This window comes from Astyanax mexicanus, chromosome 8 (assembly GCF_023375975.1).
Source record: "Astyanax mexicanus isolate ESR-SI-001 chromosome 8, AstMex3_surface, whole genome shotgun sequence".
Classification (NCBI taxonomy): domain Eukaryota; kingdom Metazoa; phylum Chordata; class Actinopteri; order Characiformes; family Acestrorhamphidae; genus Astyanax; species Astyanax mexicanus.
This window is the reverse complement of record NC_064415.1, coordinates 50,213,294-50,235,362: the sequence shown is the minus strand read 5'-3', so window position 1 is coordinate 50,235,362 and position 22,069 is coordinate 50,213,294. Positions and strand designations below refer to the sequence as shown.

The window sequence follows — 22,069 nt, the reverse complement described above, 5'->3', positions numbered from 1 at the left end:
GTGCTCTAATGCTGATCTGTGTGTTAGTGTGAATCTCTCTGAAGTGAGAGCAGTTATGAGAAACTACAACAGGAAACTCCTGCTCTGAGGAGCTGCTCCACTCTGCTCTCTGTCTTTGTAGAAGATCAGTACGTTAATAAATGAACCACAAGCACAGTCAGCTGTTAAACTGTATCATATTTTTATTAAGTAGTAGAAATAAGAGGATTATTAAACAACAAATCAAAGGAATAAGAAGTAAAAAGAAAATACAGCTTTATATACATTTTATAAATTTGCTATTTTGTAGAAGGTACAACCATGCAGTAAAATCTCCAATGTTTATTCATCTCTTAAAGTGTTCTTTGTGTGGATGTAGGTGTTTATTCAGCAATTAAAATATTACAGGGCATATGCAATATACACAGTTTTATATAAAATTATAGGCGCCCCATATATGTACGTATACCTTCATCGACATCATCCACTGGTTAAACTTCTTTTCACCAGAGCTGATTTACCACAGCCTAAAAATGTCTAAACTCTCACACTTGTTGGCAGGAAGCCAACAAGTGCTATATGCATAACTTTACTTTACAAACATGATATATCACTCATGAAGTATCAGTAATAAATGTTTAACATATATTAGATTTACAGTCACTTTCAGTCATGTTCATATAACTTATTAATTATTGAAAATACACTAGGGAAAATAACATAATACACTCACATATAAAAACAATGTCACGTCTGGTGTTGTAGGCGCTCCCTGTCCATCCACACTTAGCTCCAACAGAGGTTCTCAGTTAGACAACTACAACACCCAGGATGCACCACCCACTGACATCACACACACTGCCGATCACGTGACACCTCACCTGCCCCGGCCAGGAAGTCCCGAATATTGATTATTACCTGCAGTATAAAAGGACTGCTCACACACACACACACACACACACACACACACACACACACACACACACACACACACACACCTACCTGCGCCGCGTATTGCCTGGTTTCGCCCACATTACAAAGCGTTTATTTCTGTGATTGTTCTCTCGTGTATGACCTTGCCTTTTTGTTTTTCGACTTTGATTTTTGCGTTTGCCCACTCTGTGGATTTTTTCATGTATTACCTGGACTGTTTATCGTTTCTGTTTTTGGATCACCTCTGATACTGCCTGCCTCGTGTATGACCATTGGACTGCCTCACTATCCTGTAATGGTCTTTGCCTTCAGGTATCTGTTTACTGGTGTTATTTACTCACTGCTACTTTCTCTGTTTATACCCTGTCAGTTTTTAATAAAATCCTTAACTGGTTCCACGAGTGTCTGTATTCTGTACCCCACCATGACAAACAAGTTAATGGACGTGCTCTTTTACCTCAGATGTCTTGTTGTTTTTACAAATAAATATGACGTAACATTAAAACTATAAAGAGTATGAAACTCTCCTGCCAACTTATATTCTTGGAATTAGCAGTAAGTCATCTACAGGTATGTATGTACAGCAGTAATCGAATTCCAGCATTCTGGAAAAAAGATGACAGGATGGACGTGCATGTGTCTGTGTTGAATACTCAAAAATATAAGTGTATTTTTGTATGTATGATTTTCAATGTTATCATTCTATAAAATTAGAAAGGATGGAACTAAAAAAACAAACCATGTGCATTAAGGTAGATGTTTTTTACAGAATTATGTGAGGAAGGGAATGTGGGAGGTCAAATGGAAACCACATGCTTAATTAACATATTAATTACTGGTATATTTATATAGTGTACAAAGCCTTCATTACCCTCATATTCATCAATTCATACACACATTAGTTAATGGTGAGGAATTTACCTTTGCAGTTATTAATATGTTTGTTCCTGCTTATTGCATCCTTACTTACTGATGAGTTCATCCGTAATGAATACCTTAATTAATGTCATGTCATGTACCCTTATTATAAAGTGTTACCAGGAATTAAAATGCTTAAACTAACCAAAAAACGATCAACAACTATTTAAAACCATATATTATTTATTAATTTTCTAAATGAGAAATGATGATGACTGATGTCCCAAAACAGACTGATATTATAACCTGAATGGAGAGGAAACTGAAGGTGAAAAAGCAGAAGAGAAACAGCGCCCCCTCCTGAAATATAAGTGTTTCTACATATTTCACAGGTAAAGTTTTAGTACAGTGTTTGGTGGGTTTCTGTCACTGTGGGCTCCAGAGCGCAGTAGTAGAGAGCAGAGTCTGATACTGCAGTAGAGGAGATGATCAGATTCACTCTTTTTTCATATTTATTCACTGTAGAATTGAACTGTAGAAAAGGAGGATCGGCGTGGTTTACAGCACCTGATGCTGGATATATCATCAGTAAATACTCTGGTCTGGATCCAGGATACTGACGATACCACTGCAGATTGTTAACACTACCAGTATATTTATAGGAGATAACAACCATCTCATCTTTAAAAGCGTGAAGCTGTGTTTCATTCACTGGATCTATTGACTGTGCAGAACAGTTCCCTGTGAAGAAAGAAAAAAAAAAACAATAAGAAGAAATTTACATCAGCATTGTAGAAAAGATGAACTTCACTCCACCTAATTCATCACTGATACACTCAGACACATCACCACAAAACCAACTCAGAAAAGCTGGATTCTAAAACACAGTAATATATTTCACACAGATAAAGATCTAGTTAATTCCACTTACCAAGTATGATGATAAACACAGTCAGAGAGCACAGGAACATCATGGTGACTCCAGTGTTCAGATAATGAGAGATCTGGGAGCTACTTTTCAAGCATGTAAAGACTCCTCCTACATTAGTTATAAGAACAGAGGAATGAAGATCAGGAGAGAAGCAGAGTTCTTTACACCCAGTGCCTTTCAAAACTATTCAACCCCCTTAAAATTGATTAGATAAATAACATGTTCCATACAAATTAATTTTTTTATATTGTACCATTTTACCAGATTCAGTTTGTGTGTAAAGGGGAACATCATCACATATCCTGAGAAACGTTTTGTAGTAACTACTAAATATTCATTTTTAGAGTAAATAAGTAATACATTCTTTTTAGTATACTAAAATAATGTATTACATGCCATCCATGTGTTGAGACAGTGAGACATGGTCTGTTTAATAAATAAATCTTTGAGATTATGTAAATATTTGAATGTGTGTTTTAACTAAAAATATTTAAATATCAGTAATATCGTATACATTTTTAAAATACATTTTACGCCTATTTTTTCAGTGTATACAGCACAGTGATGTTCTGTTAATCATGCTGTTCATATAAGAAGATTTTTAAGGAGGCAGCATCACTGACATCATGCAGAGTTTTGTGCTCGGGATCCATATGCAGCATTTTCACTAGTTAAATGAACCAGGCTTTGGAAAGCACATGCTCAGACTATGTTCAGATTAACTAGTGACATTTTTTCCACAATTCGTGAAAGGGCTTTTTTTTCCTAAAGCAAGTCCTATTGTGTTTGGCTGTGCTCTTTAAAAGCTACTTTTCATCTTCATCTGAAAATGAAAAAACCTTATGCCTTCAGATTAACATTTAATGTATTTTTATTATGAGCACCTGCATAACCACATCCAGTCATTTCTGAGAGAGTGTAATAAGAGATAAGCAGTGTGGTTTGATATTACTTTGATCTGCTTGTGTTCAAAGTAAACAGAAGGTGTGTGAGTTTTTGTAAAGCTTCTCAGAGACTTTGTATCACTGTGCTGAAACTTGAAGAGCACAGTAGTAGAGAGCTGTATCTGCCAGTCCTACTGTAACAGTGAGATCAGTGGAGGATTCGGATGCAGTCGACTCAAATCTACTGTCTGCTGTGTAACTACCTGTTCCTTTTCGAGCTGCTCTCCGAAGTAAATACTGTAGAGCTCTGTTAGGATACTGTCTGTACCAGAAGAGATACACATATTCACTACTGGTTTCATAAGAGCATTTCAGTGTAACAGATTCTCCCTCTGTTTTAGAAACAGAGAGATCAACTGGTTTAATCCAATCAGCAGCAAAAACACCTGAAAGAAAAACAGGAGAATTCAAATATTAGAAAATAATGAAAATTAAATGTTGTAAATAATATTAATCATATCTTGACAGTGAGTACCTGATGTGATAATGAGGATGATGAGGAGGATGTTCTTCATTGTGAATATGATCAGATGGAATCAGTAGTGTGTTTAAGCTCTCAGTGCTCTAATGCTGATCTGTGTGTTAGTGTGAATCTCTCTGAAGTGAGAGCAGTTATGAGAAACTACAACAGGAAACTCCTGCTCTGAGGAGCTGCTCCACTCTGCTCTCTGTCTTTGTAGAAGATCAGAGTGTTAATAAATAAACCACAAGCACAGTCAGCTGTTCAACTCTATCATATGTTATTAAGTAGTAGAAATAAGAGGACTATTAAACAATAAATCAAAGGAATAAGAAGTAAAAAGAAAATACAGCTTTATATACATTTTTATAAATTTGCTATTTTGTAGAAGGTGCAACCACGCAGTAAAATCTCTAATGTTTATTCATCTCTTAAAGTGTTCTTTGTGTGGATGTAGGTGTTTATTCAGCAATTAAAATATTACGGGGCATATGCAATATACACAGTTTTATATAAAATTATAGGCGCCCCATATGTGTACGTATACATTCATTGACATCATCCACTGGTTAAACTTCTTTTCACCAGAGCTGATTTACCACAGCCTAAAAATGTCTAAACTCTCATGACCGGGCAGGAAGCCAACAAGTGCTATATGCATAACTTTACTTTACAAACATGATATATCACTCATGAAGTATCAGTGGTAAATGTTAAATATATATTAGATTTACAGTCACTTTCAGTCATGTTCATATAACTTATTAATTATTGAAAATACACTAGGGAAAATAACATAATACACTCACATATAAAAACAATGTCACGTCTGGTGTTGTAGGCGCTCCCTGTCCATCCACACTTAGCTCCAACAGAGGTTCTCAGTTAGACAACTACAACACCCAGGATGCACCACCCACTGACATCACACACACTGCCGATCACGTGACACCTCACCTGCCCCGGCCAGGAAGTCCCGAATATTGGCTGTGACCGAAATGGCTCACTATTTACTAGTTAGGGCACTATTGAGTATGTCAGCCATTTTTCTTTGAGTGTCCGAATCTTAAGGGGGAATTGGAACATGATTTTGAGGGCACTAAAAACTCCCATAATGCATCATGATTTATAGTAAACTTCGCTGCTTACTAAGCGAGCTGAATGTGCTGGTGCATGATAATGATGAGTTAGTGTCCGAATTCACTCCTGTTTTACCACTACTTAGTGAACTAAATAGTGTCTCCCTACATAGCGCAACACTAATGAGGGAGTAGGGAGCCATTTCGGCCACAGCCATTGATTATTCCCTGCAGTATATAAGGACTGCTCACACACACACATCTGCGCTGCGTATTGCCTGGTTTCACCCACATTACAAAGCGTTTATTTCTGTGATTGTTCTCTCGTGTATGACCTTGCCTTTTGTTTTCCAAACTCGATTTTTGCCTTTGCCTACTCTGTGGATTTTCGTGTATTACCTGGGCTGTTTATCATTTCTATTTTGGATGACCTCTGATACTGCCTGCCTCATGTATGACCACTCCTGGACTGTGTATTGGTTTTGTTTTTGGATTATCTCTGATGCTGCCTGCCTCGTGTATGACCATTGGACTGCCTCACTATCCTGTAATGGTCTTTGCCTCCAGGTATCTGTTTACTGGTTTTATTTACTCAGTGCTACTTTCTCTGTTTATACCCTGTGGGTTTTTAATAAAATCCTTAACTGGTTCCACGAGTGTCTGTATTCTGTACCCCACCATGACAAACGTTGACAAAAGTTAATGGATGTGCTCTTTTACCTCAGATGTCTTGTTGTTTTTACAAATAAATATGACGTAACATTAAAACTATAAAGAGTATGAAACTCTCCTGCCAACTTATATTCTTGGAATTAGCAGTAAGTCATCTACAGGTATGTGTGTACAGTAGTAATAGAAGTTCCAGCATTCTGGAAAAAAGATGACAGGATGGACGTGCATGTGTCTGTGTTGAATACTCAAAAATATAATGTATTTTTGTATGTATGATTTTAAATGTTATCATTCTATAAAATATGAAAGGATGGAACTGAAAAAACAAACAATGTGCATTAAGAAGGTAGATGTTTTTTACAGAATTATGTGAGGAAGGGAATGTGGGATGTCAAAAGGAAACCACATGCTTAATTAACATATGAATTACTGGTATATTCATATAGTGTACAAAGCCTTCATTACCCTCATATTCATCCATTCATACACACATTAGTATGTTCCTGCTTAATTCATCCTTACTTACTGATGAGTTCATCTTTAATGAGTCCCTTAATTAATGTCATGTCATGTACCATTATTATAAAGTGTTACCAGGAATTTAAATGCTTAAACTAACCAACAAACTAATTATTAAAGCCATATATTATTTATATATTGTTTTCTAAATGAGAAATGATGATGACTGATGTCCCAAAGCAGACTTATGTTATAACCTGAATGGTGAAGAAGCTGAAGGTGAAGAAGCAGAAGAGAAACAGCGCCCCCTCCTGAAATATAAGTGTTTCTACATATTTCACAAGAAACGTTTTAGTACAGTGTTTGGTGGGTTTCTGTCACTGTGGGCTTCAGAGCGCAGTAGTAGAGAGCAGAGTCTGATACTGCAGTAGAGGAGATCTTCAGATGCACTTTATTATCAGTTACATTCACTTCAGCATCCAGTCGCTCAAACTTAGGAGTTGCGTGTATTACATGCTTTTGATCTGAAGCAGAGATCATCAGTAAAAACTCTGGTCTGGATCCACGATACTGCCGATACCAGTGCAGAAAATCCCCATAACTATTACCACTATACTTGCAGGAGAGAGTAACTGTTTGATCAGCCTGAACCTGCATTTTGTCCTTCAGTGGTTTTATTGACTGTGCAGAACCGTTCCCTGTAGAAGAAATCAGTAAAACTAGTTACTATTTAAAACTTTAAATACAGTCAAAAACAGTGAAAATGAGACCTTAAAACATAAAATATAGCAGAATTACATATAAAAGATATACCAAGTATGATGATGAACACAGCCAAAGAGCACAGGAACATCATGGTGACTCCAGTGTTCAGATAATGAGGAGAGATCTGGGAGCTACTTTTCAAGCATGTAAAGACTCCTCCTACATTAGTTATAAGAACAGAGGAATGAAGATCAGAGAAGTGTAGTTCTTTCATTTCACAGTTAAGAAAATGATTCAGTTCTGTTGGATGATAGCGAGTTCAGTCTGTGTTCTTTCTGTGTTAGTATTGGGTATATATGATGCTTTTCTTGGTAACACATTATAATACAGCCCGTGTTTTAGAGGGTAAGTTCTCTTTTCTTACGGTGTAATTTCTCTGAATGAACCAGTACATTTAAAATACATACCGGTTCCTACAGGTACTTTAACTGTAGGTATAAATAAAGTACAACCAGAAACAAGAGTCTAACAACTAGGTAACTTTCTGAAACTTACCTTGTACCTTTCCAACATTTATGGTGTAACTGTTCTCTAAATACTTATAGGGTCCTACTCATACTTAAATATGGTACAAATAAAGCACATGAGAACCTGCAATTTCCCTAAACTTGTGGTGCAATTTTCATATAAAATAATATATAATCACTTTGTATTTGTTCATGGCAGTTATAAAGGCTTCATTCACACACCAGGGAATTATTATTCTAATAATTTTATGAGTTTGAAAAAGAAGATGAGATTTTGATTCATGCTTTTAAAACTGTCAAAACGTATAGTTTGTAATGTCAAGACTAAAATATTATAATATTTATTTATCTTTAATAACACAATAAGGAATGCTGAGATTTTAAAGAAAATGTATTCATTAATACACAGAAGCCACAAGGTTTTATATTAATGGTTAATAAACCCACAACTCACTTGATTTTTACTGTTCTTAATCTCTAAGTACACAGTACTTACTCACTATGTACTCAGATACAACAGGGAGCGTCAGGCTGTATTATGTAGTAAACAGTGTTTTACCTTTCTTACTCTGAAAGTACACAGTACTTACCCTCTAAAACGCGGGCGGTATTATAAAGGGTTACCCTTTTCTTCAAGCATATATATCTCCTCTTGAGACCCAGCGTCCTTATATGAGGACATTCCATTTCTGCTTCTCTGCACCATTATACTTATTGACCCTTTAGCCTTATATGGAGATACTGCCCATACTTTTTAGTGGTCACATGACAACAATATACTTAATTGATTAAAAACAAGATGGCGAGAATCCCAGTCAAAACTTTCTACAGCCAGATAAAAAAAATCATAGATTTTTAGGTTTAAAACTAGGTTATTTACTTTTTTCGTAAAAAGAAAAAAAAAAGTTTTTGGACTAATTGGATCCTTCTGATTCCAAATAGCAAGGTTTTTTTTGGGTGCAAAAATGCTTCCTATACAAAGAAAAAGTTACGTTTCAATATTTTTTTATACTTGTTAATATATATATATATATACTTCTGAATAGATAGAACAAATTAAAAATGCACAAAAAGCTAAAGTCCGGGTCTCAGGAGGATATAGTGTATGTGATGTGATCTGTAAATGTTTAAGATGAGATTAAAAATAATTCTGATGTTTTAAATATTTCTGTTCCACAAGCATTAAGTTTATAATCTGAATATTTGTAAAATGTTTAGTTTATGTAAAGATTCACTAAATATAAATGTTGGTGTGAATTTTAAAAGTTATACTGAAATGCATAACCTGCCTCTATCCAGCAGATCCTGATTAGACCTGATCTACTCTTTCAGATTATCATCATTACACCTCTGTGTGTTAACTGAGAATAAACCTAAGATTTTGAACTTTCTCACTAATGTGAAAGCAGTGCCTGATCACATTATATGCTCATTATTCAGGCTGTGTAGAGCCTCTTAAATTAATGAGGAAATGATGTGAGAAATCTGATCACAAGTGCTCACAGGAAATGCAGGTATAAGGTCAGGTATGAATAAATTTAGGTTTAATAACTTAGGATTGGTTTAATGGGATGCATGTTAATAGCAGGTGTGATCAGGGTCTTAATTAGCTAATGTTCTGTATTTGTAGGGTTTATGTATCTCCTGCTTCAAACATCCCATTAATAGTTACTGGATCCTCTTTGTTTCTGACTATAAATGATGATGACTGATGTTCCAAAGCAGACTGATGTTATAAACTGAATGGAGAGGAAGCTGAAGGCGAAGAAGCAGAAGAGAAACAGCGCCCCCTCCTGAAATATAAGTGTTTCTACATATTTCACCAGTAAAGTTTTAGTACAGGGTTTGGTGGGTTTCTGTCACTGTGGGCCTCAGAGCGCAGTAGTAGAGAGCAGAGTCTGATACTGCAGTAGAGGAGATCTCCAGACTCACGGCTGTTTTATCCACTGAAGCTTTAAATCGTTCCTGTCTCTCAGGTTCTGCTCCTGGATATATCCTCAGTAAATACTCTGGTCTGGATCCAGGATACTGACGATACCACTGCAGATTGTTCACACTACCAGTATATTTATAGGAGATAATAACAGTCTCATCTTTAAGAGCCTGAAGCTGTGTTTCATTCACTGGATTTATTGACTGTGCAGAACAGTTCTCTGTGAAGAAATTAAAAAAACAGTAAGAAGAAATTTACATCTGCATTGTAGAAAAGATGAACTTCACTCCACCTAATTCATCACTGATACACTCAGACACATCACCACAAAACCAACACAGCTGGATTCTAAAACACAGTAATATATTTCACACAGATAAAGATCTAGTTAATTCCACTTACCAAGTACGATGATAAACACAGTCAGAGAGCACAGGAACATCATGGTGACTCCAGTGTTCAGATAATGAGGAGAGATCTGGGAGCTACTTTTCAAGCATGTAAAGACTCCTCCTACATTAGTTATAAGAACAGAGGAATGAAGATCAGGAGAGAAGCAGAGTTTTTTACACCCAGTGCCTTTCAAAACTATTCAACCCCCTTAAAAGAGATTAGATTAGTCTAGATTACAAATATCACAGCTGTTCCAGTCAGTATTGTAATGTTTCAGTTCTGTTATACAGTATTGAAGATGTGTTTTGTTTATGTTGAGAATCATAGGCGTGGTAGTGGGGGGAAAAGTGGACTTGACTACCCAGGGCCCGAGTAGGAAGAGGGGCCCATGAAAATCCACGTTCCTTGTGTGCTTGCATGGATAGGGGCCCACTGACATTGAGAGTGTACAGGGCCCAGAATTTGCTGCTACGCCCCTGTTGAGAATTAATATGTTACACACTGGGTTTGGGTCAGTTACAGGTTTTTAGAATGTGCTGAATAGATTAAAAGGAGAAGCAGAATTCACACACTGTCTGAGAATTCAGTGAATAAACTGTAGTATCAGATTGTTTTATAGGTGTTCTCACTTCAGCTTTTCATTATAAATGCAGAACTAGACTCAATCCAGTAAATCCAGATGAATTCTGCCCTCTTCTGGTAGATTTCCATCATGACATCTGTGTGTTATATGAGGATAAACTATTCCTACAGAAATTTTCATTATTAGCTAATGTAATCAAGATAAGAGGAGTAGATATATTTCATTTCAGAAATTTGAAAACAGGTGACTGCCAAACAGATCAATAATTAACCTTCATACAGTAGATAAGAGTGTGGTAGTTTATAGATTAATTGGTGAATAGAGATGTGTGTAAAATACCAGTACTTCCAGTCAGTGTCTGATATGAACCCTCACCAAGCGGCTACTGCTTGTCTTTTTTTTCTGGTGAGTGAATTTAGAGTTAGAAAAGTGAATTTTTAGATATTTTAAGTTCTATTAATTGCTGTTTTACATTAATTACATTCATCTGCTCTGTTCATCATTGCTGCATTATTGTCTGTACACTGCAGACTGCTTCTATTTCACTTATAAAACATGTATGATATAAAAACACATAATAAAAATGTATTTATTATTTATATATTTAATGTTTTAAATGTTGAAAATTGTCCAATAAATGACATATATGATAAAACCAGTGTCAAGTAACATAGAGCTCAGCCAGGATGTTTTATTATTTACTCAACAAACAACAACAATTATAACAATTTAATACCTGCTTTACAAGAATCCAGAAGCACAGTATAACACTATGTTCATGGTCTGATAACTGACAAGTATTCAGACCTACAGAGAAAATGTACCAATACTGTGATGAAGTTCTCTAAGAACAAACAGAAAACACTCATTAGCCTGGACTCACTTCCTTTAACCATATCAGCAATCAACCAACCTCAGCACACTCCTTAAACACAATAGGAGAGTGCAACAGGAGCACACGCCATACAAAAAGTGTTAAACCAGAATATGTTTTATACTTTAGATTCTTCTAATTACCACATTTATCTTTGAGGACAGATCTGCACACTCTTGGTATTTTAATCTCAGTGTCTTCATGAGGGAGAGTCACCTGAAATAGTTTTCACAGCATCTTGAAGGAGTTTCTGGAGGTGCTGAACAAAAGTTGCTGCTTTTTCTTCATGCTGTGAGGCACCAGCTCCTCCCAAATCACCTCAAATCACCATCTCAGTTCATCAGGTTTAGATCAGGGGATTGGGGAGGATAAACACTTTTTTTTACTATTTACTCCCTAATTCCATATGTGCCTCTTAATTGGTTTATGTCTTTAACATTAATCTACAATGTAGAAAATAAACTAAATATAAAAATAAAGAAAAACACTGCATGAGAGAGTGTTTTCAAACTTTTGACTGGTACTGTATATATATACATGCAAGCTGACAAATCCCAGAGTTTGCACAGATGAACGGCTACAATGTCGGTTAAAAGTCCCTGATAATTACATATTACCTGCTCATTCAGCACAGAGTATTCATTATTTGCATTAACTGCAGCATTGATCTCAGGAGCTCTACCATCACCAATCTAGATTTTAATGATTTATGTGTGGGTTTGATTGGTTATTTAGAAAGTGCCCAATTAGACTACAAGCTACAGAAAAGTGGTGTTATTACTGTATAATATAGTATAATATATTGTAATATGATCTATTATTATTATAATATATATAATATAATGAAATCAACAACAGAATTAAGAATCAACTTAAATAATACTCTTAAATAAGTACTGGGTTGTTCACATAGTACTTTAATTAAATAAGGGTTTGGTAAACACTTTTTAAATAACGATTAATCTTAAGTACTAGTTATAAAAGTTCTTAGCATTACTGTGTTTTTGGGAAATCCACCCCTGATCAGTTATTTATCTCAGTTCTACTCAACATAAAATGTCCCCACCTCTTAACATCCTTTATTAGGTACATTTCTCTTGCTTTTTTATTATTAACACCTGTATAACCACATCCAGTCATTTCTGAGAGAGTGTAATAAGAGATAAGCAGTGTGGTTTGATATTACTTTGATCTGCTTGTGTTCAAAGTAAACAGAAGGTGTGTGAGTTTTTGTAAAGCTTCTCAGAGACTTTGTATCACTGTGCTGCTACTCTAAGAGCACAGTAGTAGAGAGCTGTATCTGCCAGTCTTACTGTAACAGTGAGATCAGTGGATGATCTGGATGCAGTCGATGCAAATCTCTTGTCTGCAGTGTCAACACCGCTCCATGATCGAGCTCCTCTCAGCAGTAAATACTGTAGAGCTCTGTTAGGATACTGTCTGTACCAGAAGAGATATACATATTGACTACTTGAGTCATAAGAGCATTTCAGTGTAACAGATTCTCCCTCTGTTTTAGAAACAGAGAGATCATCTGGTTTAATCCAATCAGCAGCAAAAACACCTGAAAAAGAAAACAGGAGAATTAAAATTTAAGAAAAGAATGACAATTAAATGTTCCAAATATGATTAATCACATTTTGACAGTGAGTACCTGATATGGTAATGAGGATGATGAGGAGGATGTTCTTCATTGTGAATATGATCAGATGGAATCAGTAGTGTGTTTAAGCTCTCAGTGCTCTAATGCTGATCTGTGTGTTAGTGTGAATCTCTCTGAAGTGAGAGCAGTTATGAGAAACTACAACAGGAAACTCCTGCTCTGAGGAGCTGCTCCACTCTGCTCTCTGTCTTTGTAGAAGATCAGAGTGTTAATAAATGAACCACAAACACAGTCACCTGTTCAACTGTATAATATTAGTACTAAGTAGTAAAAATAAGAATAGTAATTAATATCCAGTCAAACATTTCTTTAAAAACAAGCTTTTTTTAAAGACTTTCTTGAGAGAAAATCAAAGGAATTTGTGGATTTGTTTTTAAACATGCTTTTTAAATGTCACATGAGGTTTGGTAAAAGGACTGAGAATAATGCTACAATCTTCAGCTTAGAAAGCTTGTAAAAAATGTGTAAAGCAGCCTGAGGTTGAGCAGTACATGTTTAAATAGTTAAATATTTGGGTAATTCTCCATTTGAAGAGGGAATTTAAGTGGATACATTTTAAAAAATCAATTTAATTTGTCTCAGAAACAAACAACCTTAAAATGTCTATTAACAACTCCACTTACCTAATATGCAAAATGGAGTGCGTAATTTAAAATAGATTTTAATATATTTTAACATAAAATGCAAAGTTTTGGTAAATTTTGAAAACATTTTTTTCATCTTGAAAACTTTTTTTTTTTTTACAATTTATTTATTTTTAATTGAAATTATAATGTGGCTGAACGTGATAAAGAAATTCCATTTAACTTAACATGTTACCAAACTATGTTTATACACAAGCACTGAAAATAACAAAAATAAAGCGGCCTTTCTTTATACTTAAAGGCATCTTCCAAAACTATAAAAAAACAATAATACATTTGTGTGAAATAAACATGAAAATGAAACTACAGATATAGGAATGAATAATTCTAACATTTAAAAAAAAAAACATATGGTAATATATTTGAAAAATAAAAAAATATATATAACATTTAACATTGTATATAACACCAGTGACACAAAGAAGTTATGTGCTACCTGATAAAGAGAATAAAACGAGCAAGTATGGACTCCTCTCACTCCTTCTCCTGCCTTGAGATGACCTGTGACCCAGGGAAGCAGTTTAACAGAACTAACAACATCTATGATAAAAATGATAAAAACACCAGTGACCAAAATCTTTGTGACAAAAATGTTTTAAAAATAAAATACATATATTTTTTTAATGTAGTATGATGTTGATCATGCATATAATAAATCTATATCTGTTTTATGAAATCTCAAAAGTTAAACCTTTTAAAATAATTCTTTACACTAAAAATGTTTTAATCTTAGGTTAACTGTGAAAATGTATATATTGACTCTTGAAATTGTGCCTAATATTTTGGGCTTTTTTTATACCCTCCAACTTTTATGACACGATTTCCCACTCCAAATGGAGAATGACCCAAATGTGTTATTAGATACAAAGTTACAAGAGTACAGAGTTACAACAAGTAAATGGCACCCATTCAGTGGGATGGCACATAATCTTTTTTCATATATCCCTTTTGAAATAGTCTAATATTTACTGAACTAAACATACTGCATTAAATTACTGTACTAAATACAGCCCTATAATTATTACTGTAATAAAACTTACAGTATTTCATAGGTAATGTTGTTAAATGTACTGTATGCGTACTGTAAAAATTACTACAGCACCTTACCTGATAATTGTCTATTAGTGATCAGTTCTATCAGGATGCATCTTAATACCAGGTATGAACTACCTGTCAGAGATTTTATTCTATTAATTTCTTCTTTCAATTCTATCTTTACTTTTGGACATTAAATCATTTTAACATTGATTTTCCAATAGCTTTTACACACATTATCACTATATTTAATTTGTGAGACAATTGTCAAATAATCTGATTCTATTTATTTTTTAACTAAATATGAAACAGCACCAAATGTATCATGTAAATATATTATATCTATTCTATATCTATGAATTCTATTAAAACGTGTAAACTTGTAAACAAATTTTCTAACATAATTTGCTTTAATAATCTAACATCACGACGTGTTTTATTAGGTTTATTTGATAACCTGTCTATCTCATCTGTAATGGTGTTAAAATCTCCACATACAACCACATGAAAACCTGCATACAACAATAAGAAGCTGAAGGTAAAGAAGCAAAAGAGAAACAGCGCCCTCTCCTGAAATATAAGTGTTTCTACATATTTCACAAGTAAAGTTTTAGTACAGTGTTTGGTGGGTTTCTGTCACTGTGGGCTGCAGAGCGCAGTAGTAGAGAGCAGAGTCTGATACTGCAGTTCTAGATATGTTCAGATCCACTTGTTTCTGTTGTTTGTCAGCCTTTGCTGTCAGACGGAGAGTAGAATTAGATGCTCCCTCAGTTTCAGTGAGAGAAATCAGGAATTCTGGTTCTGATTCAGGATACTGACGGTACCACTGCAGGCTGGTTATGAAAGCTGCAGTATAATTACAGGAGAGAGTCACATCTGCTCCCTCCAAAACTCGCTTTTCACTGAAGAGTGGCTGTATTCCATCAGCAGCACTGATTTCTACAAAACGAGAAACAAACAGATTTGTATTAATAATTATTAAGATGAACGAGGTTTAATTGAAGTATGTAATGTATATCTACAATCAGAATTGTTCAGTTTAAACTAGGAAAAGTATTGATGATGAATAAAGAGCTGAACTTCTCACCTTCAGTCAGAGTAAAGATGAGCAGAACGCAGAGCAGCATCCTCTCTGAAGCTCAGAGACTGAATAAATAGAAGAGTTCCTCTTCAAGAAGCTCATGTTGATCTGACTCAGACTCTCAGTTCAGTTCAACAGGAGAGCAGAGCGCCACCTCCTGACAGACCTGCGTAAAGAGCAGAACAGATTTGATCAGAAGTTTATAAAGATTTATAGAACAGATCAAGGGTTCTGCTGCTAAACCTGTTTTCAGTGTTTTTTTATTAACTGGCAGATCATAAATATTCATGTATGTATGAATTTGGGTTTATAATGGGAGATTTCTTGATGAAATCACAGTGTACACGATATCTCGCCTATTCTAATGAATGCTGCATTTAACATGCGCCCATTGCTGCTGACACAGATGTGCAAATGCACACATATAGCCAGTACAGCGCCTGTAGAGTAGTGCTGTCAATAGAATAGGACTACTTGGAGCATGCAAACATGAAGAGAAACAGCGCCCCCTCCTGAAATATAAGTGTTTCTACATATTTCACTAGTTAAAGTTTTAGTACAGTGTTTGGTGGGTTTCTGTCACTGTGGGCTCCAGAGCGCAGTAGTAGAGAGCAGAGTCTGATACTGCAGTAGAGGAGATGATCAGATTCACTACTGAATTAGTGTGATCCACTGTAGAACTGAATTGTGGAAATAAAGGGTTTGGGTCACTTGTAGCTCCTTCTTTTGGATATATCCTCAGTAAATACTCTGGTCTGGATCCAGGATACTGACGATACCAGAACAGATAGTTTGCTTTATCATACTTGTAGGAGATAATAACTGTCTCATCTTTAAGAGCGTGAAGCTGTGTTTCATTCACTGGTTTTATTGACTGTGCAGAACAGTTCCCTGTGGAGAAATTAAAACAATAAGAATACATTTACATCAGCATTGTAGAAAAGATAAACTTCACTCCACCTAATTCATCACTGATATACTCAGACACATCACCACAAAACCAACACAGAAAAGCTGGATTCTAAAACACAGTAATATATTTCACACAGATAAAGATCTAGTTAATTCCACTTACCAAGTATGATGATAAACACAGTCAGAGAGCACAGGAACATCATGGTGACTCCAGTGTTCAGATAATGAGGAGAGATCTGGGAGCTACTTTTCAAGCATGTAAAGACTCCTCCTACATTAGTTATAAGAACAGAGGAATGAAGATCAGGAGAGAAGCAGAGTTCTTTACACCCAGTGCCTTTCAAAACTATTCAACCCCCTTAAAAGAGATTAGATTAGTCTAGATTACAAATATCACAGCTGTTCCAGTCCTATGTTCCTGACTGTAATAACACTGAGTATGTTTACAACAGCATTCTGTATAAGGTACAGTGTATACTGCATCAGTGTATAATGTATGTTTCTCCTTATCAGTTGTACAAAGTTTTTGGATTACAATTTTTACTTGGTCACATTAGTTCACAACACTGCTTTCCAGAGGCGTAGTTATGGTTATGGAAATGCAACGCACTCTGAGGCAGTGGCAAACTGGTCTAGTGCTGGGGAAACATTTGAACCCAGTGGGGCCCAGTGTACAGCGGTGCAATGAGAAAAAGCCTCAAGACCCGAACCATTTTCCTCATTGACTTACAATCATCCAACTATCCATCTTTTCAGTGTGTACATTTATATTTAGGTGAAGTGATGTATCTGTGAAACTTTTTAAAGACACCCCATACAAGACAGAAGTGATAAATCAACATAAATTAACAGTTAGCATTCATCACATCTGATCAATTAACTCTTAGAACCCTACGAAGGATTTTCTGTCCAAAATAAAATAATCCATATATGGTTATAAAGGGCGGAGCTCAATCTTTCTAAAAATAACAATAACATGCCAGTGCGGTTAAGTATCTACAAGAAACCCACTGAAAAAAAAAACAGCTAAAAAAAGTGAGCTCTCCTTCCCAACCAATATTATTTACCTTTGCTGTTTCAAACATATTTATATGATGTTTCAAACCAAATATTATCAGTAAATAACTCGAAAGTGTCCACAGAAAAAGTGTGAAACTACCTGCACTCAAACTAAAGCTAGGTATGGCACTACTTTATATAGTTTTTATTTTACTTGCACATTTTTACTAAGTAGTTATTTTGCACTAAACATTTTTGTTTATTCAAACTAAAAAGTAAAATTTTGTGTGTCCTTATCAAAGTACTGAAAGGTATAGGCTGCTCTGAGTGTCAGGTTTTTAGTAATCTACATGTATCCTAGAGGTGTGAATATTGATTATCAAGAAAAATAATTCCACCTGATGCTCTCCATGTATTTTGTCAAGTATTAAGACATGTAATGAACTATCATCCATATTCTTATGCTTTTAACTCATAAACACTCTAGTCTAACAATTTTTTTAAAGATATCTTAGGTGTGAATATATTTAAAGTCTATACAATCAAAAATAAGTTAACAAAAACAGGCCCTTGGTAAAATTTTGACCTAAACATGGCCAGTTCCAGGAAAATCCAACAATTCTGCTTCTCTTTATATTTTAAATTATTATCTTTTTGAGCAGCCGTATGGCTTCTGGAGTAAAAGAGCTCATGGCATGTAGCTGTCTGATATAATTACTGTGTTATAAGACCTGAAAGAGGAAAACAAAAACACACCAAAACAGCTTAGGGTTCAAAGGGTTAAAAATCATTAAAAAATACATTCTGTGCATAATTACTTTGGAATATGTCCAGTATCTTTAAGAATCTCCAGAACTAATCTAGGTGGACTGTGGGTAAAAGGATGTTGTGTTTTAAATGTGTTTTAAATGCTTTAAATTATTCATGGATTTGGGGTTTTTATTGGTTATCTCTGCTCTCTTACCTGTTACAGCCTTTTAATAAACACTGTGGATGGGTTTTATTTTTGTGTTCATGCTCACTCTCTTCATGTGAGACCACTGTTACCATCTGAGGTTTGATGGAAACTAAGTTTTATTATGTCCTCCTCCTCGACAGTGCAGTGGATCTGAGAGTGAACTGTCACTGTAAGATACCCTTGGTAACTTTATTGACTGTCTGTCTCTCACAGTCAGTTTTTGTGTAAAGAGGAACATCATCACATCTCCTGAGAAACATTTTCAAGTACCTACAAGAGATTCATTTTTATTGACAGAAAAATGGAAGCATTTAAAAACATGTTTGTATATGGTATTTAGCATTTGTCCAGATATTTCCCTTTGTTCAGGTGGAGCCATGACCCATTTAGATCTTTACACTGAAAAATGATGAGTAAAATTTACTGCATTTGCTTTTTTTTTATTATTTAATTTCAGATAAATTTAAGTAACTTCAACTCAACTCAAGACTTAAATGTCACATAGAGTAAATAAGTGAAATGAAATTCAGTCAATGCTTCCTTTAAGTAAACTTTACTTAATTTATTTTTGCTAAATCAATCCTTTCTTTTAGTAACCTTTACTTACTTTCTGCATACAATGTTACCTAATTAAAATTACTTAATTTATACAATATTACACAAATAATTTATGATATATAATATATAGTAATTCCTGAAATCTAAATATTGTTAGTGAAAACACACATATTACACTGTCTCAACCCATGGATGGCATGTAATTAATTATTTTTAGCATATTAAATAGTGTATTACATGCCATCCATGTGTTGAGACAGTGAGACTTAGTCTGTTTAATAAATAAATCTTTAGATTTATTAGATCTGGATGCAGTCGATGCAAATCTCCTGTCTGCAGTGTTACTAGAACTACTCTGAGATCGAGCTCCTCTATCAAGTAAATACTGCAAAGCTCTGTTAGGATACTGTCTGTACCAGTAGAGCCAAACGTCATTACTGCTGGTTTCATAAGAGCATTTCAGTGTAACAGATTCTCCCTCTGTTTTAGAAACAGAGAGATCATCTGGTTTAATCCAATCAGCAGCAAAAACACCTGAAAGAAAAACAGGAGAATTCAAATATTAGAAAATAATAGTGTGAATCTCTCTGAAGTGAGAGCAGTTATGAGAAACTACAACAGGAAACTCCTGCTCTGAGGAGCTGCTCCACTCTGCTCTCTGTCTTTGTAGAAGATCAGATAATATATTAAAGTTACATCACAAATATAAACCCTTAACACAATATATTTATAAATAATCGCATGAATCCATGACTAAACAACCAGTTGTATTTTAATGAATGTAGGTCTTGATGATTTGTGGTTAATGCAAGGTATTCACTTTTACCTATGCTATCATTTTCCATTAGCATTTCACCACATAATAAAATATATTATGAAGAAGATATGATTCTGCACAATAACTATTATTACTACTTTGATGTCTGAGTCACATAAGCCTAGCATTTTTGTGTTACAGTTAGAGGTCCAACAATTCTAGATACATAGAAAACAAAAATTAGAATACATGTTTTACAAACCCCATAATGGAACAATATGCAAAATTATATATATATATATTAAAAAAGTCTTACATTTACTTTGGCTTTTGTCAGACTGCAGACAGTATAAACCCAAGATGTTTGTTGTGTCTGTTAAAACTTCTTTTCATTTATTAATAAATATTATTTCCTTCATTTCACTCCTGTAACACATTCCAAAAAAGTTGGGACAGTAAATCATTTAACACTGTTTAATGTTCTCATTCCACTGTGTGATGATCCATCCCAGATGCCTCCAAGCCCAGAGAAGTCGACGCTGCTTCTGGATTATGGTTAATTTAAGGCTTCTGTTTTGTGTAGTAAAGATTTAAGGGGTGTTTGTTAATGTATCTTTGACAGTGGATTGTCAAAATAAACCTTTGCCAATGTGGTTCTATCAGCTATGTTTGAATGATGGTTCTTAATGCTACGCATTTGAGGGATCAGAGATTACTAGTCTGCTTTTTTGCACTAAAATTTCTACCAATTACTTGAATGGTTTAATGATTTTATGCACTGCATACAAGAAAAAGAATACACATGCATTTAATTCTTTCTTTAAATAATATTTGAATCATTTTTCTTTTCATACAACTGGAGATCATCTGCCCATTGTTGCTCCTCAAAGTTTTTGGGTCAGAACTGCTTTTGTACAAAATCATGATATATTAAGATTTTCCATACTGTCCAACGTTTTATGATTTGTAGTTGAGCTGTTGATAAAATAGGGTTCCTAGGATGCATGTTAATAGCAGGTGTGATCAGGGTCTTAATTAGCTAATGTTCTGTATTTGTAGGGTTTATGTATCTCCTGCTCCAAACATCCCATCAATAGTTACTGGATCCTCTTTGTTCCTGATTATAACTGATGATGACTGATGTCCCAAAGCAGACTGATGTTATAATCTGAATGGTGAGGAAGCTGAAGATAAAGAAGCTGAAGAGAAACAGCGCCCCCTCCTGAAATATAAGTGTTTCTACATATTTCACAAGTAAAGTTTTAGTACAGTGTTTGGTGGGTTTCTGTCACTGTGGGCTGCAGAGCGCAGTAGTAGAGAGCAGAGTCTGATACTGCAGTAGAGGAGATCTCCAGACTCACTGCTGTTTTATCCACTGAAGCTTTAAGTCGTTCTTGTCTCTCAGGTTCTGCTCCTGGATATATCATCAGTAAATTCTCTGGTCTGGATCCAGGATACTGACGATACCACTGCAGATTGTTCACACTACCAGTATATTTATAGGAGATAACAACCATCTCATCTTTAAAAGCGTGAAGCTGTGTTTCGTTCACTGGTTCTATTGACTGTGCAGAACAGTTCTCTGTGAAGAAATAAAATAAAAAACAATGAGAAGAAATTTACATCAGCATTGTAGAAAAGATGAACTTCACTCCACCTAATTCATCACTGATACACTCAGACACATCACCACAAAACCAACACAGAAAAGCTGGATTCTAAAACACAGTAATATATTTCACACAGATAAAGATCTAGTTAATTCCACTTACCAAGTATGATGATAAACACAGTCAGAGAGCACAGGAACATCATAGTGACTCCAGTGTTCAGATAATGAGGAGAGATCTGGGAGCTACTTTTCAAGCATGTAAAGACTCCTCCTACATTAGTTATAAGAACAGAGGAATGAAGATCAGGAGAGAAGCAGAGTTCTTTACACCCAGTGCCTTTCAAAACTATTCAACCTCCTTAAAATTGATTAGATAAATAAAATGTTCCATAAAAATGTATTTTTTATATTTTACCTTTTTACCAGATTCAGTTTTTGTGTAAAGGGGAACATCATCACATCTCCTGAGAAACATTTTGTAGTAACTACTAAATATTCATTTTTAGAGTAAATAAGT

At 34.9% G+C, this 22,069-nt stretch overlaps 2 gene segments (V, D, J or C); both read right to left on the bottom strand.

Annotated features, from left to right (window-relative positions):
- Positions 1–9,360: 9,360 nt before the first annotated feature.
- Positions 9,361–13,882, bottom strand: LOC111196365 (T cell receptor alpha variable 3-like). The segment is given in 3 exon segments: positions 9,361–9,700; positions 12,712–12,894; positions 13,873–13,882. Coding segments are annotated over 3 exon segments (513 nt in total).
- Positions 13,883–15,248: 1,366 nt separating this feature from the next.
- LOC111196364 (T cell receptor alpha variable 18-like) lies at positions 15,249–15,887 on the bottom strand. The segment is given in 2 exon segments: positions 15,249–15,611; positions 15,760–15,887. Coding segments are annotated over 2 exon segments (369 nt in total).
- Positions 15,888–22,069: the final 6,182 nt, after the last annotated feature.